General features: G+C 43.3%; 1 protein-coding gene across 5 annotated transcripts in view; it reads right to left on the bottom strand.

The window, feature by feature from the left end:
• Positions 1-957: 957 nt before the first annotated feature.
• The window catches only part of hlcs (holocarboxylase synthetase (biotin-(proprionyl-CoA-carboxylase (ATP-hydrolysing)) ligase)), a 44,820-nt gene continuing 20,045 nt past the window's right edge, over positions 958-25,732 (bottom strand). For all 5 annotated transcript variants that reach the window (XM_024431919.1, XM_024431920.1, XM_024431921.1 and 2 more), the window contains 5 exons: positions 9,430-9,497; positions 9,082-9,242; positions 4,783-4,897; positions 4,400-4,613; positions 958-2,540 (listed from right to left, as the gene is read on the bottom strand). In XM_024431919.1, coding sequence (XP_024287687.1) covers positions 2,369-2,540; positions 4,400-4,613; positions 4,783-4,897; positions 9,082-9,242; positions 9,430-9,497 — 730 coding nt within the window. In that variant the 3' untranslated portion in view covers positions 958-2,368. The remainder of the gene's footprint in view (positions 2,541-4,399; positions 4,614-4,782; positions 4,898-9,081; positions 9,243-9,429; positions 9,498-25,732) is intronic.

The following is a 25,732-nucleotide window of genomic DNA, read 5'->3' as shown; positions in this document are numbered from 1 at the left end:
GGGAGGCTGGATTGAGATGTGGTATTATGCAGCCAATATTAAAGAGGATAGATCCCTTTTGACCCTTGAGACCTGCCACTGAGATTGTTAAACAGGATATTGAGGAGGCGCCATTTATGGATCCAGAGGTAAGCTATTTGCTTAATGAACTTTAGGCTTGAGAAACTCCGGAGTCTTTATAGCTGATGCTCCAGAGTGTACACACCATCAGCTACATCAGAACGGTGCAGCTAAGACCTAAATCTTCATTGATCAAAATCGCTACATTGGAAGCCAGTTGTTTTCAACAGAGGACCATGTTGTTTCCTCAAAAAGTAACAGTACTCAAAACCAGGCACTGTAAATACCTCAATGTTGCCATTGAATACATTGTTAGCGCACTGCTAAACTTTGATGAAACCATATTGTGGGTACATGTATTAAAATCCGAGAAGGTGGGAATGAGCTTGTAATGGAGCTGAGGGCTGCATCCAGTTTGTGGAGCTTGCATGCATATTTTCTCCTTATCCAGCCCCCCCCATCAAATCCTCACTCCCTCCTGGTCACCTGCAACAAGGGGCTCACCCACACCTCATCACTCCCCCACCGGAAGAGGGAGGGAATCTACTTCCCCCCTCCCTCTCCCACTCTACAGCCACTGCTGGGCAAAGCTGGACTCAATCAACAGTGTCTTTCTCTTTAGTACAGTTTAAGGGGCATGGAGAAAGGAGAGCAGAGCAAAGAAAGCAACAGGAAAACTACCTACCTTCGTTTAAGAGGCCCCTTCTTGTTGTCCAATGACATGTCTTTAGATGGGAGACTGGATTGTTGTAAACAACATTATTTTGAGGCAGACTTGAAAGCCAATTCCGCTCTAGGGGATTCGTTCATGTGTCTACACCTTATGCCTAATACTCATGCAAAGGTATCATGGTCTACAAACTATTGCAAGTCAGAAAAATGATATATCCAAGGCCATTTATTTCAGTATAGGTTTTTAATAATAGCTCTTATTGGAATGACAAGATAATTCATATTTATATATGTTTACCAAACAGTTTTTCATCATACAACTGCAACCAGTATTCGTTTATTACATAATTACATAGTTATAGAGTGCTGATGTTTTACATCAATTGTGTATGTTATCAAAATATACAGATCACCTCTTTATCTTACAAATATCTATCTATTATTAGACATTGAGTATCAGTTATAGTCTCTGAAACTTAAAGTAAGGAATGCATTCCAGCATGCCTGTCCTAAAGAGTAACAAAAACATCTCACTCTAACCTCCAAAACATCAAATGCAATGCTTAAAGTAAGTGATATGAACTTACAGTTCTTAAATTGATGGAGTTCTAAGATAACATAAGTTAATACATGATTCAGTGCAACAGGCTTGGGTTATCCCGTAGCTCAGTAGCAACCAATAATAAACAGTCCAGCAATTGGGATTAGGTGCCAGCCTTCGGGCAGTCTATCACATTGTGTTTGCACACAGTGAATACATTTGCATCTAAGTGTGACCTCCCATGTCAATATAGCATCACAATGTCTTTACGCAAAGCAGATTGGTACATTTCCAAGTGATAAGCTAAAGACGTGTTTTAACATGTTAATAGGACTCGCGTCAACACCTCTGGAAAAGAAGACTGTTTCGACCTCTAGCACTTTCTCGAGAGCCTTTGAGTGTTGTAACTAAAGATATTATATGGAATACTACATTACAAAAGGAAATAATCAGTGTTGACAATTTGACTTCACAACCTTTGCACAAAATTACTGGTAAATTACACTTAAACCATGCTATTGTACAATTGAATATAAATGAGTTCGGTGAATAACTAATTTTGTATTCTTCATAAACTACTGTATTTTAGAAATCCTGTAGCTGCCAACTATAATTTGATCATGTAATAAAGATGTGCTTGTCTGGGGCTACAACAAAAATATATGCTGTTAGGAAACCCTGATGTAATACATGAACTAGTCAAGTAATTCCACTACCACCGCACTACACTAAACAGGCCAACTTTTAAAAACAGCTACCCAAATACCATGGGATGGTATCCTAACAAACAATTTCAGATGCTTTAGTTCCCAATAGGTTTCAGCCAATCTATCAAGTAAAATAAGCAAACATTTGTATTTATACTTGCAGATAAGTAATTGATAGGTCAATTAGTTATTTTCTCAAGTAAAAAACAATAAAAAATTAAGTAGTATTTTTCCCTAGCAGATTAGTTGTGTGAGATCTCACAAATAGTTAAGAGTATCTCCAACTCAAGCTACGTAGGAGCTGGCTAATCTTCTTTCATGATGCCCCTGGCTAAAATGCCCTTCAGGCAACCAGGTGGGGCTACTCTATAGGGATCCATACAGGATCCTAGTGTTGCTTGGTGACCACCAGGTTCCTTAGCATGTCAAAGGAGTTGCCGTCAGGCTGCACGGAGACCACGCCCTGCTCCTCGGAGCGCACCTGCAGGAAGCCGTTGTCATCGAGGCCCACCACGACAGCCTGAGGGCCATCCTCACTCCACAGACGCACCTGGGTCCCACTGAGACAGGACGGAGGGCACAGCAAGGTCAATGTAGTGTAAACACAATTTCCATGTTTAGATGTTATGTCTGAAGAGTGAGAGGTGTTTATTAATACAGTGCCTTGCGAAAGTATTCGGCCCCCTTGAACTTTGCGACCTTTTGCCACATTTCAGGCTTCAAACATAAAGATATAAAACTGTATTTTTTTGTGAAGAATCAACAACTAGTGGGACACAATCATGAAGTGGAACGACCTTTATTGGATATTTCACATTTTTTTAACAAACCAAAAACTGAAAAATTGGGCGTGCAAAATTATTCAGCCCCTTTACTTTCAGTGCAGCAAACTCTCTCCAGAAGTTCAGTGAGGATCTCTGAATGATCCAATGTTGACCTAAATGACTAATGATGATAAATACAATCCACCTGTGTATAATCAATTCTCCGTATAAATGCACCTGCACTGTGATAGTCTCAGAGGTCCGTTAAAAGCGCAGAGAGCATCATGAAGAACAAGGAACACACCAGGCAGGTCCGAGATACTGTTGTGAAGAAGTTTAAAGCCGGATTTGGATACAAAAAGATTTCCCAAGCTTTAAACATCCCAAGGAGCACTGTGCAAGCGATAATATTGAAATGGAAGGAGTATCAGACCACTGCAAATCTACCAAGACCTGGCCGTCCCTCTAAACTTTCAGCTCATACAAGGAGAAGACTGATCAGAGATGCAGCCAAGAGGCCCATGATCACTCTGGATGGACTGCAGAGATCTACAGCTGAGGTGGGAGACTCTGTCCATAGGACAACAATCAGTCGTATATTGCACAAATCTGGCCTTTATGGAAGAGTGGCAAGAAGAAGGCCATTTCTTAAAGATATCCATAAAAAGTGTCGTTTAAAGTTTGCCACAAGCCACCTGGGAGACACACCAAACATGTGGAAGAAGGTGCTCTGGTCAGATGAAACCAAAATTGAACTTTTTGGCAACAATGCAAAACATTATGTTTGGCGTAAAAGCAACACAGCTCATCACCCTGAACACACCACCCCCACTGTCAAACATGGTGGTGGCAGCATCATGGTTTGGGCCTGCTTTTCTTCAGCAGGGACAGGGAAGATGGTTAAAATTGATGGGAAGATGGATGGAGCCAAATACAGGACCATTCTGGAAGAAAACCTGATGGAGTCTGCAAAAGACCTGAGACTGGGACGGAGATTTGTCTTCCAACAAGACAATGATCCAAAACATAAAGCAAAATCTACAATGGAATGGTTCAACAATAAACATATCCAGGTGTTAGAATGGCCAAGTCAAAGTCCAGACCTGAATCCAATCGAGAATCTGTGGAAAAAACTGAAAACTGCTGTTCACAAATGCTCTCCATCCAACCTCACTGAGTTCGAGCTGTTTTGCAAGGAGGAATGGGAAAAAATGTCAGTCTCTCGATGTGCAAAACTGATAGAGACATACCCCAAGCGACTTACAGCTGTAATCGCAGCAAAAGGTTGCGCTACAAAGTATTAACTTAAGGGGGCTGAATAATTTTGCACGCCCAATTTTTCAGTTTTTGATTTGTTAAAAAAGTTTGAAATATCCAATAAATGTCGTTCCACTTCATGATTGTGTCCCACTTGTTGTTGATTCTTCACAAAAAAATACAGTTTTATATCTTTATGTTTGAAGCCTGAAATGTGGCAAAAGGTCGCAAAGTTCAAGGGGGCCGAATACTTTCGCAAGGCACTGTATGTCTGTGTGGGAAAGAAGTTCCTCTTAAATGACAATTAATATTATGATCAGCAGTAGCAACTGCAGCAGCGGGAGTAGATTTTACAGGTAGCCTACAGAGTATAAAATAATATCCATCCAAGTTCTTACTTGTGCATCCATCTCTTGTAGTAGAGGGGTAGGACGGCCTCTGACCCCCGTTCTTGGAAGTCAGAGATGAGCTGCTCCAGGCAGGTGAGGGTGCGGCCGATGAGCTGGGCTGAGCTAAGTGCCTCCAGGCTTGTGCCATGCTCTCGGTTGTGCTGCATCACCAGGTCGTTGATGGCAATGGTGGGGTTGCTGTTGCTGACGTTAAAGCCACAGCCTGGAGAAACAGATTGTTTAAAGACATTCATTGAGAAGACACTTCACCAAGAATAACAAATGGTATTTTATTCAAGCACTGTTTTTTTCTATAAGTTAACAGGTTAAGTCCTCAACAGAAGCTCCATTATACTGCACTTGGATAAACATAAGTAGAAGAGGATTCTGACCAATGAGGAGATGGAAGGTTGGTCCCATAACTGTTGATGTCACCAACACTCCTCCTAGCTTCATCAGGTTACCGTAGTAAATGTCATTAGGCCACTTCACCCTTAGGTCGATGTCCTACAACGAGACCAAAACTGACGTTGAGATACAGTTCTATATCACATATACACTGGGGCGGCAGGTAGCCTAGTGGTTGGAGCATTGGACTAGTGAAGGAATGGTTGTAATATAGAATCCTTGAGCTGACAACGTAAAAAAAATATGTTGTTCTGCCTCTGAACAAGGCAGTTAACCCAATGTTCCTAGGCCGTCATTGAAAATAAGAATGTGCTCTTAACTGACTTGCCTAGTTAAATAGAGGTAAAATACTTTTTTGTTGTTGTAACACATCAATACATGAAAGTACTATTAAATAAGGATATATAGTACACTACACCGTATCCACTTTTATACAACGGTGGGTCTAATCCTGAATGATGATTAGTTAAAACCGCATTCCAGCCAGTGTCTATTCCACAAGTTACCACCAGCTAAATCTATGACGTTAAAATGCCTATTTTACTCTGTTCCATCGGACTGCGCAATCCACTGTCTCATCAGCCCAGCCAGGCAATTTATAAACTTAATTTCCACTATTAAAAGCATCAAGACATTTTCACATTTATTTTACACTAACATGTAGTTTTCAACAATGGAGATTTGTATAAACCTTGCTGTCTGTCTCTCCGACATTTGCAACATTGTTTCAATATTCAAATTCGATCTCCAGCTGTCCCAATGTGATGAACGTGTCAGGACGAGGGATGTGGCAGACAGGCAGGCAGCTTTTCTCAGCCAGTCAAAATCATGAATCAGCATAATTTTTATGGATATATACAAAGAACTATCAATAGAAAACAGGTAAAAACAAAATGAAGTGCAGCTACTTTACGGTCTTTCAAGATTCAGTTTGAAGTGATTGTGTTAGTTGTGTTGTTGGCTAGCTCCTCTGAACAACAGTGTCCTTATGAGATAGCACAATTTCTATACCAGGCAAATCGTGCATCATTAGCTCATTGTTATGGATGTATCCAAATAAATGTAATTAGAAAACAGTTCAAACAAACGCAAATCCAGCTACTTTGCTGTTATTCTGGCAGCACTGTTTGACATGATTGTAAGTTAGATGTAGTTGGCTAGCTAGCAAGGGATAAGAATATTACCAGCCAGTATGGTAATGGACCATTCAGAACGAAGGACTGTGTCGCGTCCATAGATACAGAACAAAAAGACTGAACAACTGGGTCGTGTCTCGTGTCGCTTCTATCTCAAGGCCATCAGACTGTTAAACAGCCACCACTAACATTGAGTGGCTACTGCCAACACACTGTCAATGACACTGACTCTACTCCAGCCACTTTAATCATGGGAATTGATGGGAAATGATGTAAATATATCACTAGCCACTTTAAACAATGCTACCTTATATAATGTTACTTACCCTACATTGTTCATCTCATATGCATACGTTGATACTGTACTCTATATCATCGACTGCATCCTTATGTAATACATGTATCACTAGCCACTTTAACTATGCCACTTGGTTTACATACTTATCTCATATGTATATACTGTACTCGATATCATCTACTGTATCTTGCCTATGCTGCTCTGTACCATCACTCATTCATATATCCTTATGTACATATTCTTTATCCCCTTACACTGTGTATAAGACAGTAGTTTTTTTGGAATTGTTAGTTAGATTACTTGCTCGTTATTACTGCATTGTCGGAACTAGAAGCACAAGCATTTCGCTACACTCGCATTAACATCTGCTAACCATGTGTATGTGACAAATACAATTTGATTTGATTTGATTTGATTTGGAAACCGAACCAATAGAACAAACAACCAGCCAGCTTGGGTAGCAACCCTAGATTTGTGTCGGAACTATATCTTGTGGAAGGATGAAATAGCATGAATAAATTCATCAAAATACATTTTTTAATGATATATGTCAATCATTATTTGAATATGTTGGTAACCTGTTGTATAAAAGTGATAATGCCCTTGAAGCCGGTGTTTGGAGGACCGTGCCAATATGTCCTCCAAACACCAGATTCCCGGGCATTATTACTTAAATAATCAAATATGTAGTATTACATGTAAGACATGACATGCTATACATGGAAATAGTTAGTTCTAGAACAAGCTAAGACAGAGATCAAAATAATTAGTTTTACATACCCTGTCTGTAAAAACAATCTGTACAAGAAATGACATAATCGTGCAAATGTAGCGTCTACATGGGTTCAAAATACCATACTGTATGTCTGTCAACCTGAACATCTCTTCTGAGTCTGGCCTGCTTAGGTTCTCCCCATCTGCAGCACATCCCTTAAAACGGCCACCATGTCTGTTTATATTTTACCATAACTCATGGCACACATCTACAATGGCTTTGACAGACCTACATTACCTCCAAAAATGGCATATCCAGCTACATTTAAACCTGGCCTCTAGTCTTGATTAAGAGAGAAATATTTAGGCAAAATGTTGGCTGTTATTTCTTCACGTCCAGTACTATTTCCTGTGCCATGCATAGGCTTGTTCTACACTTTGGCTGACTGGCCAGAGCCCATAAACAACTGGGCAGTGTGACACCAGTGTGTTTCTCATCACAGACCCCCACACTGCAGCACATATATTTTCTCACACACAAACACTCCTGGAAGCAAAATCGGGCCCTTACACCATGTAAAATAGATGCTTAATGAGAGAGGGGGAGAAAGGAGAGTTCTAGCACAGAACCCTTTGATCAGTGAGTTAGACATACCATCCATTTGAAGAGGGAAGTGGATTGCGTTGAATAGAACAAGGAGGAGGGACACCTGACTGGCCATAAATAGCTGTGTGAAACCTGGAGCCCTTTATTCGGCATAAGGAGTGCTCCCAATGGTAAATGTATCAGTGCAGTAAGTAAAGTATTCTAGTGATGACAGGCTTAACCTCAGTGACATGGATTGGGATAGGGCAGGTCTATGGCTGTAGCTTGGAGATGCACTACATGTACAAAAGTAAGCGGACACCTGCTTGTTGAACATCTCAGTCCAAAATCATGGGTATTAATATGGAGTTGGTCCCCCCTTTGCTGCTATAACAGCCTCCACTATTCTGTGAAAGCTTTCCACTAGATGGAACATTGCATTGGAACATTGCTGCGGGGACTTGCCTCCATTCAGCCACAAGAGCATTAGTGAGGTTGGGCACTGATGTTGGGCGATCAGGCCTGGCTTGCAGTCGGTGTTCCAATTCACCCCAAAGGTTTTTGATGTGGTTGAGGTCAGGGCACTGTGCAGGCCAGTCAAGTTCTTCCACACCGATCTTGACAAACCATTTAGGTATGGACCTTGCTTTGTGCACGGGGGCATTGTCATGCTGAAACAGGAATAGGGCCTTCCCCAAACTGTTGGCACATCTAGAATGTCATTGTATGCTGTAGCGTTAAGATGTCCCTTCACTGGAATTAAGGGGACTAGCCTGAAACATAAAAAACAGCCCCAGAACATTACTCCTCCTCCACCAAACTTTATAGTTGGCACTATGCATTCAGTCAGGTAGCGTTCTCCTGGCATCCACCAAACCCAGATTCGTCCATCTGACTGCCAGATTGTGAAGCATGAGACATCACTCCATAGAACGCATTTCTACTGCTCCAGATTCCAATGGCGGCGAGCTTACACCACTCAAGCCGACACTTTGCATTGCACATGGTGATCTTAGGCTTGTGTGCGGCTGCTCGGCCATGGAAACCCATTTCATGAAGCTCCCGACAAACAGGTATTGTGCTGACGTTGGTTCCAGAGGCAGTTTGGAACTTCGTAGTGAGTGTTGCAACCCAAGGACATACGATTTTTATGCGCTACGCGCTTCAGCACTCGGCTGTCCCATTCTGTGAGCTTTTGTGGCCTACCACTTCACGGCTGAGCCGTTGTTGCTCATAGACGTTTCAACTTCACAATACCAGCACGACCGGGGCAGCTCTAGCTGACATAGATTTGACGAACTGACTTGTTGGAAAGGTGGCATCCTATGACGGTGCCACTTTGAAAGTCACTGAGCTCTTCAGTAAGGCCATTCAACAGCCAATGTTTGTCTATGGAGATTGCATGACGGTGTGCTCGATTTTATACACCTGTCAGCAACGGGTGTGGCTGAAATACCCAAATCTACTAATTGAAGGGGTGTCCACATACTTTTGTATATATAGTGTAGCTTGGTGGTAACCATGCAGCAGTAGTATGTAGTGTTTGTACCTGGTAACCGGGAAGGGTGCGTACGGCCTCCACCACAGCCAGGGCAGCCAGGTGCTGCAGGAAGGGGATCCTCTGGCCCAGTCTGGAACTCACAGCCACTTGCACATGCACACTAAACATGGCACACCCCAGAGGACTCAGCCACGCATTCCCCCCACGGCCTGACATACGGAAAATACAACAAAAAACACAGTAAGAGGCGACATGATGTAACAATCCACCTTTAGGTTGTTCATTGGAACGAGGTACAAAAACGTACCAATGTAGGTGAATTGAAAAGTAGTAGCTAAGTGAGGGAGAGAGAGCAAGAAAAAAAGCGAGTGAGAGAGCATTGTGTTGGAAACTGACCTCTACCCTGGGTCTGTCGAGCCGCTACAGCAGTTAACCCCATTTTCTCAGGCAGCTGGAGCATCAACCTGAAGGACAGGAGGGAAGGAAGGTGTCAGAATATGAAAGTGTTGCCTTCACATAACTGATTAGTGATAAGAGTATTATTCATACACTGACAACACTCTGTAAATGACACCCTTTGAGAAAAATAGTAGTTGAGTCACTAGTTTAGTTCTGCATTCAATCATTGGTGTCACAGAAATCATTTCTCAAACTATTAGCTAGCAGAGGAGGACGGTCCTTCCATCACTTTCTCTCACACACACCCCCCGTCAGTGCTGGGCCCTTAGCCCTGCTACACTGCGTGTGACGTGTCTACTTCAACAACTCACCAAAAACATAGGCCCATTTCATGTGTGATTAGTCAAACACAAAAACACAACAAACTGCCTTTGCACTGAGAGTAAAAAAAAGACCCTGTTGATCAATAATTTTCAAATATGTTCTCCTCTCTCTCAAGTAGCTTGGCTGCAGATGCCTGGTAGTTAATATTTCCTTTCTAGAAGGCCCAGAGCTACTAGTGTCGCTTTGGATGGCCACCCTGCATTAATCACACTCAGTTAAAGATAAACTACTCAGGTAGGTGGTGTTAACTCTGCACCTCTCCTTTAACCCCAAACACACACCACAAACACACACAGGCCCAGGAGCTAATGCTTTTTAAACACAATCATTTTACATTTTAGTAATTTAGCAGACGCTCTTATCCAGAGTGACTTACAGGAGCAATTACGGTTAAGTGACTTGCTCAAGGGCACATCAATAGACTTAACTTAGTTGGCTCAGGGATTTGAACCAGCAACCTTTTGGTTACGGGCCCAAAGCTCTTAACCGCTAGGCTACCTACCTGTTCTTATCTAATCATTTGGTCAGCAATTAATCAATTAAAATGAAATGTTACTTGTCACATATGCCGGATACAACAGGTGTGGACTTTATCATGAAATGCTTACTTACGAGCCCTTTATCAACAATGCAGAATTAAAAAGTTTTATAAGCTAAATAAAAAATATAAAAAAACAGTAACACAAAAAGAGAGGTTACAGTGCCTTCGGAAAGTATTCAGACCCCTTGATTTACCACATTGGTACACTACAGCTTTAGTCTAAAAAGTATTAAATGAAAAAACATTCTCATCAATCTACACACAATACCCAATAATGACAAAGTAAAAATAGAAACAGAAATACCTTATTTACATAAGTATTCAGACTCTTTGCTATGAGACTCGAAATTGAGCTCAGGTACATCCTGTTTCCATTGATCATCCTTGATTGGAGTCCACATGAGTTCGAAGGAATTGTCCGTAGAGCTCCAAGACAGGATTGTGTCGAGGCACAGATCTGGGGGAGGGTACAAAACAAGGTCTGCAGCATTGAAGGTCCCCAAGAACACAGTGGCCTCCATCATTCTTAAATGGAAAAAGTTTGGAACCACCAAGAGTCTGGCCACCCAGCTAAACTGAACTATCGGGTGAGATGGGCCTTGGTAGAGACAGAGCTCCAGAGTTCCTCTGTGGAGATGGGAGAACCTTCCAGAAGGACAACCATCTCTGCAGCACTCTACCAATCAGGCCTTTATGGTAGAGTGGCCAGAAGGAAGCCACTCCTCAGTAAAAGGCACGACAGCCCGCTTGGAGTTTGCCAAAAGGCCCCTAAAAGACTCTCTGACCATGAGAAACAAGATTCTCTGGATTGAACTCTTTGCTCTGCATGCCAAGCGTTACGTCTGGATGAAACCTGGCATCCTCCCTAAGGTGAAGCATGGTGGTGGCAGCATCTCTGCAGTTCTCCACCAATCAGGCCTTTGTGATAGTGGCCAGACGGAAGCCACTCAGTAAAAGGCAGAGGCCAATAACATCCCTATTTTGAAGCATGATGGCGGCGGAAACATGCTGTGGGGATGTTTTTAGTGGCAGGGACTGGGAGACTAGTCAGGATCCAGGGAAAGATGAACAGAACAAAATACAGAGAGATCCTTGATGAAAACCTGCTCCAGAGTGCTCAGGACCTCAGACTGGGGCGAAGGTTCACTTTCCAACAGGACAACGACCCTAAGCACACAGCCAAGATAACGCAGGAGTGACTGAAGCCGAACTGACTGCAGTTTGGCGTAACTGACTTTAGTGGGCAAATGCTCACCTTCGATGCTGGAGAAGTATGCTCTTCACTGATGAATCCCAATTTGAACTGTATCGGGCAGATGGCAGACAACATGTATGGTATCGTGTGTGCGAGCGGATTGCTGATGTCAACGTTGTGAACAGAGTGTCCATAGTGGTGGTGGTGTTATGGTATGTGCGGGCATAAGCTACGGACAACGAAAACAATTGCATTTTATCGATGGCAATTTGAATGCAGACATACTGTGACGAGATCTTGAGGTCCATTGTCGTGCCATTCATCTGCCACCATCATCTTATGTTTCAGCATGATAATGCACGGCCCCATGTTGTAAGGACCTGTACACAATTCCTGGAAGCTGAAAATGCCCCAGTTCTTCCTTGGCCTGCATACTCACCAGACATGTCACCCATTGAGAATGTTTGGGATGCTTTGGATCGACGTGTATGACAGTATGTTCCAGTTCCCGCAAATATCCAGCAACTTCGCACAGCCACTGAAGAGGAGTGGAACAACATTCCACAGGCCACAATCACCAGCCTGATCAACTCTATGTGAAGGACATGTGATGCATGAGGCAAATGGTGGTCACATCAGATACTGACTGGTTTTCTGATCTACGCCACTTCCTTTTTATTAAGGCATATCTATATTCCCAGTCATGTAAAAATCTATAGATTAGGGCCTAATGAATGTATTTCAATTGACTGATTTCCTTAAATAAACTGTACATTCTTGCATGATGGGTTTATATTTTGGTTTAGTGTATATTTCAACAAATTAATGTTTCATGAATGCTAATCTTATCTGTTTCTGACAACAGAAACGATTTCAGAACAATCAGATGGTGGGTGTCGAAATCCGTTTTCTTGTGCTTTTTGAAGTGGACTTACTATTGTTTGCAGCAAATTCCTTGATCTACGCAAATATGTCAGAGATATGCATGGCGGAGAGTGGTGGAAGCAAAAAAAGAGAAACGAGAGAAAATGTAAAAAAATAAAATAAAAGAAAAACCGCTGATTAGCAGATGTAGGAATTTGTTATCTCAAACTGATAGTAATTCAATTGGACGTGGTATAATGGCCCAACGGCAAAAAAAACTGCCATCCCTTGCTCAACAAAAACCTGTGCGGTCAAAAAACTGAAGCCTTCAAAAAGTTCTAGACACAGGGATAATGTTTTAAATAACTTGAATATTAAGTATTCTGCTGTACTTTCTTCGCCAAACTAAGATTAATAAAATGTTGACTGAATAAAAATAAAAGTAGCAACATGCAATTTATGTTAATCAATTATGATGATGTTGAGTAATGCTTGGCTATGAACCTGTGTTAAGAAAATAGCTTTCATGCATGGTTTAGTTTAAAAAAGGCATGAAATCCTGTATACTGCCATGTCATAGTAAATCTCGCACTGCTCTTCCAAATCTTCCCTCACACAGACACGCACACAGTATTTGTGTGCCGCAGTGTGAGTCATGTCTGTGAACCATGTTAGCAGGAGCATGACCTCTCCGCATCTGAGGCCAGTTAGGAGGTGGCCAGGCTCGGAGCACCGCGCAGTTGCCCTAATTGAGCGCTGACGCTGTTTGGCAGGACCAGGGAGAACCCTGTGCGCCGCTCCGTGACGACGGCAGCCACCTCGCCAATCAAGGCGTGAGGTGAAGCGAACAGGAGGCCCAGCTGGCTCTCTGGAGTCCTTCAGCCACAGAAATTTGCTTTTAATAAGAACATCAGTGCCTTAACTAGGCTAGGAAGACTTTCGCTGACCTCCTCACCAGGTTGCCAGGGTACCGCTGTCCACCATTAAGTGTCTGATAAAGTGTCTGATACAGCTGGGGGTGTGGGTCGCGTGTGGGTGTGCATGTTTTCTTCAATTTGTGTGTAAGAGGTGTGTGTGTGAGTGTGTTTTTCCCTTGTTTACAGCCGAGGAGGAAGATAATGGCTGAGATGCAATGGGAAGTGGGTGAATGAAGAGATGTACTACTGGTAATGTGAAAAGATGCCTTGTAAATAGGAAACAGCCTACACATACTCGGCTGACTAGTGTAGAACGTTTGAAGCACTTCATGAAAACATCATCTGGATGAATACTCAAAGCACTTTCGCAATATCCATAAGGAAGTCACCCTTCAGAATAGGCCATTTCCACCCCAAATCTTGGGCCACTGATTCAAACAGTGCAGTCGGAGAGTATTCCGACCCCTTGACCTTTTCTACATTTTGTTACGTTACTGCCTTATTCTAAAATGGATTGAATCATCCCCCCATCAATCTACACACAATAACCCATAATGACAAAGCATAAACAGGTTAAGAAATGTTTGCTAATGTATTCAAAATAAAAAACTGAAATATCATATTTACATATTTATTCCGACACTTTACTAAGTACTTTGTTGAAGTACTTTTGGCAGTGATTACAGTCTCGAGTCTTCTTGGGTATGACGCCTCAAGCTTGGCACACCTGTATTTTGGGAGTCTGTCCCATTTTTCTCTGCATATCCTCTCAAGCTCTGTCAGGTTGGATGGGGAGAGTCACTGCAGAGCTATTTTTAGATCTCTCCAGAGATGTTCGATTGGGTTCAAGTGCGGGCTCTGGCTGGGCCACTCAAGGACATTCAGAAACTTGTCCCGAAGCCACTCCTGCGTTGTCTTGGCAGTGTGCTTAGGCTTGTTGTCCTGTTGGAAGGTGAACCTTTGCCCCGCTCGGAGGTCCTGAGTACTCTGGAGCAGGTTTTCATCAAGGATCTCTCTGTACTTTGCTCCGTTCATCTTGCCTTCAATCTAGACTAGTCTCCCCGTCTCTGCCACTGAAAAACATCCCCACAGCATGTTTCTGCCACCATCATGCTTCAAAATAGGGATGTTATTGGCCTCTGCCTTTTACTGAGTGGCTTCCGTCTGGCCACTATCATAAAGGTCTGATTGGTGGGGAACTGCAGAGATTGTCCTTCTGGAATGTTCTCCCATCTCCACAGAGGAACTCTAGAGTGACCATTGAGTTCTTGGTCACCTCCCTGACCAAGGCCACTGGTACCCTTTCCCAGATCTGTGCCTCGACACAATCCTGTCTTGGAGCTCTACTGACAATTCCTTCAACCTTATGGCTTGGTTTTTGCTCTGTAAATGTACTGTCAACTGTGGGACCTTATATAGACAGGTGTGTGCCTTTCCAAATCATGTCCAATCAATTGAATTTACCACAGATGGATTCCAATCAAGTTGCAGAAACATCAAGGATGATCAATCGAAACAGGATGCACCTGAGCTCAATTCCGAGTCTCCTAGCAAAAGGTCTGAATAGCTATGTAAATAAGGTATTCGTTTTTTAGGTCTTGAAAACATTTTGAAAAAATTCTAAAAACCTGTTTTCACTTTTTCATTATGGGGTAGTGTGTGTAGATTGAAAAAAATATTTAATTCATTTTACAATAAGCCTGTAAGATAACAAAATGTGGAAAAAGTCCAGCATCATTATTAGTCCAAGATCTCAAAAGCACCTTTTAAAAAACATAATTGTAGTCAAAATAGGCCTACTGAATGGTGGAATATTAGGAGTAAGAGTGAGAGAGTGCCATAGGGAGAGACAGAGAGAAAGAAAGGGAGAGCCACTTCAAGTCTGTCTCCTCCTCCCAGACTGCTCTGGTCTCTATTATAGAGTCAGTACAGAGCCCAGCCACAGAGAGAGGAGAGAGAAAAGCTGCATTGTCCCAAAGCTGGGAACCAAAATTAACCGTGTCTGGGTGGAGGGTGTTTTACCCCCCCTCCCCCATGTATTTTTTTCTTGGGCTTTGTCACATCTAAAATAAGTTCCCCCTCTTCTCCCTGGGCCAGCTTAGCATGCAAAGCAGCGTGAAATACATTTCTACAATGCAAATATGAGATCACACAAAACAACTCAGTCCTAAACATGGTAATGCTCTTATACGCTCAATGAGAGATTGTCAATAAAGAAGGAGGTGGGGGGTATGGGTGTTTGTGTGTGTGCTGCGTGTGTGCGTATGAGTGTGTAGAAGCAAGTGCATGTGTGTGTGTGTGTGCGTGCGTTTGAATGAAGAGCCATCTCTAATAAGGGCCAGCTCAGCCAGTCCAGGGATGTAAAGCTTGGGGGGCTAATGCATTCCTCTAGAAAGTCAATCTAATTTTGAAAGCACATACACAGAGTGCCACAGAGGTCGCCGCTGGCTCAGAAAAGCCCAAACACATTAGAAGAATTCTCAATAACGTCCATAAAAAACAGAAAGAAAAGGCCCACAATTAACAATTAGACGGCTACAATGGCAGGGTTTTCACCTTAAAGTGAAACAAATGGACAAGGAAACTAAGCTTGGGCGGTATACAGGGGTATTTGGAAATAGACACGGGATGGTTTGTCAATACGTCAACTATTTCTTTGAAGTGAACCAATACATTTTTATATTTGTAGCTACTTTATAAGTAAAATACCTGCAGTCAACTAGAGCAGAAGTTAGGAAATAAAGCAGATCACGTTGTTCATTTCACCGGTCACATTATTTTACATTATGAAGCTTACCGTAGTTCGCCAAAACAGTTGAGCCAGTCATGTGTTTGTTTGTAAATAGCACAATGGGAGAAAGCATTTTATACTGAAAGTCAAGTTACTTTCTTCTTCCCCCAATAGAGTGATCAGGGGTGTCCAACTATAGAAAATACATTTGTGCAACATATTCCGCTTCAAATAGCTCCATTTTATCAGATGACAACAGAAGTGCAACGCTATTTGACTGGCAGCCACAAAAGCAAATGAGCTTACAATGAAAAAGCAAAGTATTTTTGCAAAACAATCTTTATGGATTTTATTAGTGCTTGGGTTTCCTGTCTTGCTGGAAGATCCACTCCTGGCAGAGGCAACCAGGTTTAGCTAATCTTTATCAAGAGTGCCAATAATTATGGACCTGACTGTATGTACAGTGCATTCAGAAAGTATTCAGACCCCTTCACTTTTTACACATTTTGTTAAGTTATTTGTTATAAGCTTATTTGAGCTGTTTTTGCCATAATGGACTTGGTCTTTTACGAAATAGGACTATCATCTGTATACCACCCCTACCTTGTCACAACAGCTGATTGGCTCAAATGCATTAAGAAGAAAAGAAATTCCACAAATTAACAAGGCACACCTGTTAATTGAAATGCATTCCTGGTGACTATCTCATGAAGCTGGTTGAGAGAACGCCAATAGTGTGCAAAGCTGTCATAAAGGCAAAGGGTGGCTACTTTGAAGAATCTCAAATATACCATTTTGAATTGTTTAACACTTTTTTGCTTACTACATGATTCCATGTCTGTTATTTAATTGTTTTGATATATTCACTATTATTATACAATATAGAATAGAGTAAAAATAAAGAAAAACCCTTAAATTAGTAGGTTTTTATTTTTTATTTAACCTTTATTTAACTAGGTAAGTCAGTTGAGAACAAACTCTTATTTACAGACCTCAGACCTCTGTGCCACTTGGGAGCCCATAGGTGTGTCCAAACTTTTGACTGGTATTGTAGGAATATAAAACACGTAGGATGCAGGACTATAAAAACATAAATATAAAACTCCCCAACTCCCCGTGTACTGCAGCAGTAAGATTGCAACGTCCCCTTGAGCCAGAAAACATGTGACTCAGACAAAAAACTGTATTCGAAATATGAAAGAAATTCTTGTCTTTAAGCAAGACGGATTGCACACCTCCCTCCAATCTATCTGGGTTACTGGCGGCAGCCAAACGATATGGCCTGCTTCTCCTTGAGCCAAGGCCAGTAGCACAAAACAGCTGTGTTACTCCAGGTTGGTCTCTTCAAAATCAGCAGCATGGCCCTGATTAGAAACAGCAGTGGCCACAAGTGCAGGGACTACCTCCTCAACCTGCACTGTGCACCCACTCTGACACACACTCCTTTCCCTCCCTCTCTCTATTTATTTCTCACTCTACCCCTCTATCTCTGTACACTTTAACCTATTCAAATCAAAACAGTGCTGTGACTTTCAAAACAAGGAACTGACATCTTAAGACAGAACAGTTACAGGTCAACTATTGCCAAACCTGAATGATCAATACCTTCAAGGAGGGAAACGAGAGGTACAGCTATATTAAGATTAGGAGAGAGGCAGAAACGGGTAGAGCAAAAGAGCGAGAGAGGGGAGGAAGAGACTGAGTGCCAACACCGCAGTAGCAGTAACCCACCCTATCCAGCAGCAGTAACCCCTACTACTCAACCACCCTATCCAGCAGCAGTAACCCCTACTACTCAACCACCCTATCCAGCAGCAGTAACCCCTACTACTCAACCACCCCATCCAGCAGCAGTAACCCCTTCTACTCAACCATCCCATCCAGCAGCAGTAACCCCTTCTACTCAACCACCCCATCCAGCAGCAGTAACCCCTTCTACTCAACCAACCCATCCCATCCAGCAGCAGTAACCCCTTCTACTCAACCATCCCATCCCATCCAGCAGCAGTAACCCCTTCTAATCAACCACCCCACCCAGCAGCAGTAACCCCTACTACTCAAGCACCCTATCCAGCAGCAGTAACCCCTACTACTCAACCACCCTATCCAGCAGCAGTAACCCCTACTACTCAACCACCCTATCCAGCAGCAGTAACCCCTACTACTCAACCACCCCATCCAGCAGCAGTAACCCCTTCTACTCAACCATCCCATCCAGCAGCAGTAACCCCTTCTACTCAACCACCCCATCCAGCAGCAGTAACCCCTTCTACTCAACCAACCCATCCAGCAGCAGTAACCCCTTCTACTCAACCATCCCATCCCATCCAGCAGCAGTAACCCCTACTACTCAACCACCCTATCCAGCAGCAGTAACCCCTACTACTCAACCACCCCATCCAGCAGCAGTAACCCCTTCTACTCAACCATCCCATCCAGCAGCAGTAACCCCTTCTACTCAACCACCCCATCCAGCAGCAGTAACCCCTTCTACTCAACCAACCCATCCCATCCAGCAGCAGTAACCCCTTCTACTCAACCATCCCATCCCATCCAGCAGCAGTAACCCCTTCTACTCAACCACCCCACCCCATCCCATCCAGCAGCAGTAACCCCTTCTACTCAACCATCCCATCCAGCAGCAGTCACTGACCAGGCTGGGACCATTGTCCAGCTCATAATTACAACAAGCCCAGGAAAAAGACATAACAAAGTAACACGTCTGGGGATGAAAGATGGGACCACCTCTCCCAGAAGAGCAGGGCCCTTTTAAGTCCGGCCAGGCCTTTGTTTGGCTGGCCGGACCAGAGATAGGCTCCCAGAGCTTTGTCTTGGGGGTCAGCTGAGCCAGAGGGGTCATTTACTCAGCGCCAATAGGTCAGAGGGACAAGAGGGGAGGAGCAGTAACTCATACCTCCCTAGACTTACATATAGTGTGTGTGTGTGTGTGTGTGTGTGTGTGTGTGTGTGTGTGTGTGTGTGTGTGTGTGCCGGTCCTGGATTAGTGTAAAGGCCCAGTCACTTAACTTGTTTTCGGGGGTATAGGAGAGAATGGTGTGGGGTACACATTACACATAGCAGACAAAAAGAGGATTTTCAACCCAAAGGATAGCCCTAGGCCTAGGGGTGAAGCTATGCTCTGTTGATTCTTAAACAGGCCAGGTGAAGATGTTTCTCAACAGCATGCAGCCTGTCACAGGGAATGGCTGTTGGGGTGATGGCAAATAAACAGTAACTCGATTTTGCCCACACTGACGTGGATGACTGCCTCCAAGTCATTATAGTAATTTTCAATGACAAAATTAATTGACTTGACTGGATTTTATTTTCTGATAAAACTTCAATTCAAATCATAACTCATCAGGCAGAGTGATATAGGCCTAAATCTCTAATTTGGGGACCTTTCACTGAAAGCCATTTATCATAAAAACACTCTCCCATCCCATCCAATCCCCCAGATCAAAATATCTTAAATTAAGAGATTATTTCTGCCGTCGATGCTCTTTTTCACAATTGGATTTGCCGTGGTTAGCCTAAACTAGTTTGCATTGATCATCAGCCGAAACAAAGGTGATGATCGATAGGAGAGGAAAAACTAATCTGTAAATGTGATTAATTGAGGTAATCCTGTTGGCACAAATGATCATTTTCAAATAGCACCCTTAGAGGTGATCAATGGGAGGCGTCGTCCATTACTGAGGGCAGGCGAGGGCAGGTCGCCCTCTTTTCCCTGACTCTGCTGGACCCTGCAAAATGGCCCTAGAGGTTTAGTCAGAAACGCTTGTCATCAGAACATACAGAGGAACGACACTCAATTTCTTTCTTTAGAGCTGTGATGTCTTTGTTTAAAGAACGATGTCTTGGACAGTATGTCAGTCTTTCCTTGGAGCTTGTGTTTTCATGACATATGTAGAACCTTTATCACACAGTGTTGAGCAACTATTCTCCTCCACCCTGACGATGCCTATTGAATTTCCGATGACAAAATATGTTCATAATTTTAACTCCTATTGTTCATCTCTATTCTCCCACTTGTGCAAGTGTGTGTCTCTCTCCCTCTTTCTCCTGCTCCACTTGAACACTTCTACGAGAGGCCTGTGCCCTGCAGGGCCCTCTCCTCAAAGCCTGACCTGCAGACTCCAGCTCCTTAGCATACCGACTTGCTGGAGATGTAAACTTTAACTCTGGTCAGCCACGCCAGATGTTCACCAGAATATGAAATGAGGACTTTAGGCATCTGCTTACAATTTTAGATAATTGCAGGTAGAGCATGCAAGGTCAATTGGACCAATTCGATTTTTATGTACATACCTGCTGCTGCAGTTATGGGGCATCCATTTTCTCTCTCTTTCTCGCTCCCCTTTCTCGTTTTCTACCCGTACACGGTTCATATTTTGCACAGGAAACACGACCCTAATTCCATACAGTGTCAGTTTGGATTTTGGATTCCCTGTCAAAACAAACACTGATTGCCGGGGCTTTGGCCCGACAACGGGGCTGCTTTAACCAGAAGAGCCCCTTATTCACTGTGTTTGTCTTATTCCCACTTCCAGAGGACGAAAGTGTGATGCTCCCATTAGCTTAACAGGGTCCTGTTTATGTCCCTGCAACTCAAACCAAATATGGCGTGGGTTTTCACTGCTAAATTACACCGCTGGTCATCTTTCAAGTCATTTGCATTTTACGTCCATCACTTGTTCCTCTCACCAGGCCCAACTTCTCTGCTTAATGAAAGAAAAATGAGAAGTTAGAGGAGAGGAAAAGTGGGCCCTGGGGTTTTTCTTGACGGACCTGCCGCCTGGGCTCAGATAGAGAGAATGAGAGAAACCGGGACAAAAAGAAGCGTAGCGCTCCAGGCGCTGGGATCAGGTTCACCTGAGCAGGAAAAGCATTATTATGGCTCAGTGGACCCAGTGGAGTAGCATTCAGGAACACCATAGGGTCTTATCCCACCTTGTTCACAAATAAACACTTCCACAAAACAGTCGGGTTTAAATGTCAGTCGGATGGAGAACGCGCCCCCCCAGTGTACCGCGAGGAAAATGTCTGTCTGGGTGATAGGTTGCTACTGATCTGTCTTGATGCCCCACACCACCATCTCCCACGAGAAATGATTAAGGAATATCAAACATTGCAGCAAACTAATGAACTGACACTTTTATGACACCATTTTCACAGCCTGACTGTGGCCAACATATCACACATATACAATAATAGAGATGACGAATGCGACGAGGAGCAAAGACACAGTTGAAGTCGGAAGTTTACATACACTTAGGTTGGAGTCATTAAAACTCATTTTTCAACCAATCCACACATTTCTTGTTAATTAACAAACCTTTTCGTTTTTGGAAGTCGGTTAGGACATCTACTTTGTACATGAGACAAGTAATTTTCCCAACAATTGTTTACAGACAGATTATTTCACATATAATTCACTGTATCACAATTCCAGTGGGTCAGAAGTTTACATACACTAAGTTGACTGTGTCTTTAAACAGTTTGGAAAATTCCAGAAAATGATGTCATGGCTTCAGAAGCTTCTGATAGGCTAATTGACACCATTTGAGTCAATTGGAGGTGTACCTGTGGATGTATTTCAAGGCCTACCTTCAAACTCATGCCTATTTGCTTGACATCATGGGAAAACCAAAAGAAATCAGCCAAGCCCTCAGAAAAAAACATTGTAGACCTCCACAAGTCTGGTTCATCCTTGGGAGCAATTTCCAAACCCCTGAAGGTACCAAGTTCATCTGTACAAACAATAGTACACAAGTATAAACACTATGGGACCAGGCAGCTGTCATATCGCTCAGGAAGGAAACAATATCTGTCTCCTAGAGATGAACGTACTTTGGTGCGAAAAGTGCAAATCAGACCCAGAACAACAGCAAAGGACCTTGTGAAGATGCTGGAGGAAACAGGTACAAAATTTGGAGGAAAAAGGGGGAAGCTTGCAAGCCGAAGAACACCATCCCAACCGTGAAGCACGAGGGTGGCAGCATCATGTTGTGGGGGTGCTTTGCTGCAGGAGGGACTGGTGCACTTCACAAAATAGATGGCATCATGAGGAAGAAAATGATGTGGATATATTGAAGCAACATCTCAAGACATCAGTTAAAGCTTGGTCACAAATGGGTCTTTCCAAATGGACAATGACCCCAAGCATACTATCAAAGCTGTGGCAAAATGGCTTAAGAACAACAAAGTCAAGGTATTGGAGTGGCCATCACAAAACCCTGACCTCAATCCTATAGAAAAATTTGTGGGCAGAACTGAAAAAGCGTGTGCGAGCAAGGAGGCCTTACAAACCTGACTCAGTTATACCAGCTTTGTCAGGAGGAATGGGCCAAAATTCACCCAACTTGTTGTGGGAAGCTTGTGGAAGGTTACCAGAAACGTTTGACCGAAGTTAAACAATTGAAAGGCAATGCTACCAAATACTAATCGAGTGTATGTAAACTTCTGACCCACTGGGAATGTGATGAAAGAAATAAAACATTAAATAAATAATTCTCTACTATTATTCTCACATTTCACAGGAATTGTGAAAAACTGAGTTGAATTGCATTTGGCTAAGGTGTACATAAACTTCCGACTTCAACTGTATGTGCAAGATATCGGCGTCCTTGTAAAATGTCTCAAAGGCCTTCGGTTTGAAAAGTCATGAGATGGGTTTTAGTAGCGAATTGAGTAGCAATTTAATAATAATTATACAATATGACTGTGATGGGTTTCTAGCCTCTCTGTAATCTATCAGACTGTATGAGAAGCATTAGAAAGTGTGAGTAGCTGCCTAGCGATGGGGATAGGGAGTGTGAAGCGGCGGGGTTAGGGAGTGTGAAGCGGCGGGGTTAGGGAGTATGAAACGGCGGGGTTAGTATCCCAATGCCCCAGGGCAGTGATTGGGGACATTGCCCTGTGTAGCGTGCTGTCTTTCGGATGGGACGTTAAACGGGTGACCTGACTCTCTGAGGTCATTAAAGATCCCATGGCACTTATCGTAAGAGTAGGGGTGTTAACCCCGGTGTCCTGGCTAAATTCCCAATCTGGCCCTGAAACCATCACGGTCACCTAATAATCCCCATTTTACAATTGGCTCATTCATCCCCCCCCTCTCCCCTGTACCTATTCCCCAGGCCGTTGCTGCAAATGAGTACATGTTCTCAGTCAACCGACCTGGTAAAATAACGGATAAATAAAGTGAGCGTGAAGCAGCGGGGTTAGTGAGTGTGAAGCGGCGGGGTCAGCGAGTGTGAAGCGGCGGGGTCAGTGAGTGGGAAGCGGCGAGGTCAGTGAGTGTGAAGCGGCGAGGTCAGTGAGTGGGAAGCGGCGAGGTCAGTGAGTGTGAAGCGGCGAGGTCAGTGAGTGTGAAGCGGCGAGGTCAGTGAGTGTGAAGCGGCGGGGTCAGTGAGTGTGAAGCGGCGGGGTCAGTGAGTGTGAAGCGGCGGGGTCAGTGAGTGTGAAGCGGCGGGGTCAGTGAGTGGGAAGCGGCGGGGTCAGTGAGTGGGAAGCGGCGGGGTCAGTGAGTGGGAAGGGGCGAGGTCAGTGAGTGTGAAGCGGCGAGGTCAGTGAGTGTGAAGCGGCGAGGTCAGTGAGTGTGAAACGGAGGGGTTATTGAGTGTGAAGCGGCGGGGTCAGTGAGTGTGAAACGGAGGGGTTAGTGAGTGTGAAGCGGCGGGGTCAGTGAGTGTGAAACGGAGGGGTTAGTGAGTGTGAAACGGAGGGGTTAGTGAATGTGAAACGGAGGGGTTAGTGAGTGGGAAGCGGCGAGGTCAGTGAGTGTGAAGCGGTGAGGTCAGTGAGTGTGAAGCGGCGAGGTCAGTGAGTGTGAAGCGGCGGGGTTAGTGAGTGTGAAACAGAGGGGTTAGTGAGTGTGTAACCTGCTCACAACCCAGCGGTCCTGGCTAAGGGCATTGATATTCTAGCTTGGTTGTGACCTTGTGATCTGTCTTGGGGCCAGCCTATTATTAGCTGCTACTGGCCAAACAAAGCACTAATACTCTGGACAAACACACCGCCTCCCCACTGAGCTCAGACCCAGCCTGGCCGTCAATATATTCCCCCACCCCCTATACCAATCCTCCATCAGCTCCCCCAGCCGATGAGCCAGGCACTTTACCCCCCAACCAATTCCCCTTTTAATAAGCTCCCCCTCAATGGCCTATTACTTATTACTTATAAAAGAAATGCTCCACCATTGAGTTGAAGAACTGATCTATAATTAAAGTTGCATTTGGGGGAAAGGTTTATATATACACACACACAAAAGTTTGGGTTCACTTAGAAATGTCCTTGTTTTCCATGAAAACATACATGAAATCAGTTGTAAAATGAATAGGAAATATAGTCAAGACTTTGACAAGGTTATAAATAATGATTTTTAATTGAAATAATAATTGTGTCCTTCAAACTTTGCTTTCGTCAAAGAATCCTCCATTTACATCCTTGCAGAGCTTTGGCGTTCTAGTTGTCAGATTGTGGAGGTAATCTGAAGAGATTTCACCACATGCTTCCTTTCCTGAAGTACCTACCACAAGTTGGATTGGTTTGATGGGCAATTCTTACGTACCATACGGTCAAGCTGCTCCCACAACAGCTTGATAGGTTTGAGATCCGGTGATTGTGCTGGCCACTCCATTACAGACAGAATACCAGCTGACTGCTTCTTCCCTAAATAGTTATTGCATAGTTTGGAACTTTGGGTCATTGTCTTGTTGCAGGAGGAAATTGGCTCCTATTATGCGCCGTCCACAGGGTATGGCATGGCGTTGCAAAATGGAGTGACAGCCTTCCTTCTTCAAGATCCCTTTTACCCTGCACAAATCTGTGAAGGGATCAGTACACAGCGGTGTATGAGATCTTCCATTTCTTGGCAATTTCTCACATGGAATAGCCGTAATTTCTGAGAACAAGAATAGACTGACGAGTTTCAGAAGAAAGGTCTTTGTTTCTGGCCATTTTGAGCCTGTAGTCAAACCCACAAATGCTGATGCTCCAGATACTCAACTAGTCTCAAGAAAGCAAGTTTTATTGCTTCTTTAAATCAGAACAACAGTTTTGAGCTGTGCTAACATAATTGCAAAAGGGTTTTCTAATGATAGATTAGCCTTTTAAAATTATAAACTTGGATTAGCTAACACAATGTGCCATTGGAACACAGGAGTGATGGTTGCTGATAATGAGCCTCTGTACGCCTATGAGATATTCCATTTAAAAAAAACGAATATTAATACATTTAAAAAAGCAGTTTCCAGCTACAATAGTCATTTACAACATTAATGTTTACACTGTATTTCTGGTCAATTTGATGTTATTTTCATGGACAGATTTTTTTGCTTTTCTTTCAAAAACAAGGACATTTCTAAGTGACCCCAAACTTTTGAACAGTAGTATTGCGCTAAATTGTAATTCTTTTCACCTATATGGCCTATTTATTGCCTACCTCACTACATTTGTACACACTGTACATAGATTTTAAAATGTTTATTTTGTGTTATTGACTACGTTTGTTTATGTGTAACTCTGTGTTGTTGTTTTTGTCACACAGCTTTACTTCCTCTTGGCCGCGGTTGATCGCAGTTGTAAATGAGAACTTGTTCATAACTGGCCTACCTGGTTAAATAAAAGTGAAATAAAAAAGATATATCTTCGTATATTATTATTAG

The sequence above is a fragment of the Oncorhynchus tshawytscha genome, linkage group LG09 (assembly GCF_018296145.1).
Source record: "Oncorhynchus tshawytscha isolate Ot180627B linkage group LG09, Otsh_v2.0, whole genome shotgun sequence".
Classification (NCBI taxonomy): domain Eukaryota; kingdom Metazoa; phylum Chordata; class Actinopteri; order Salmoniformes; family Salmonidae; genus Oncorhynchus; species Oncorhynchus tshawytscha.
Note: the sequence above shows the minus strand (reverse complement) of the source record. Positions and strands in the feature narration are given on the sequence as shown.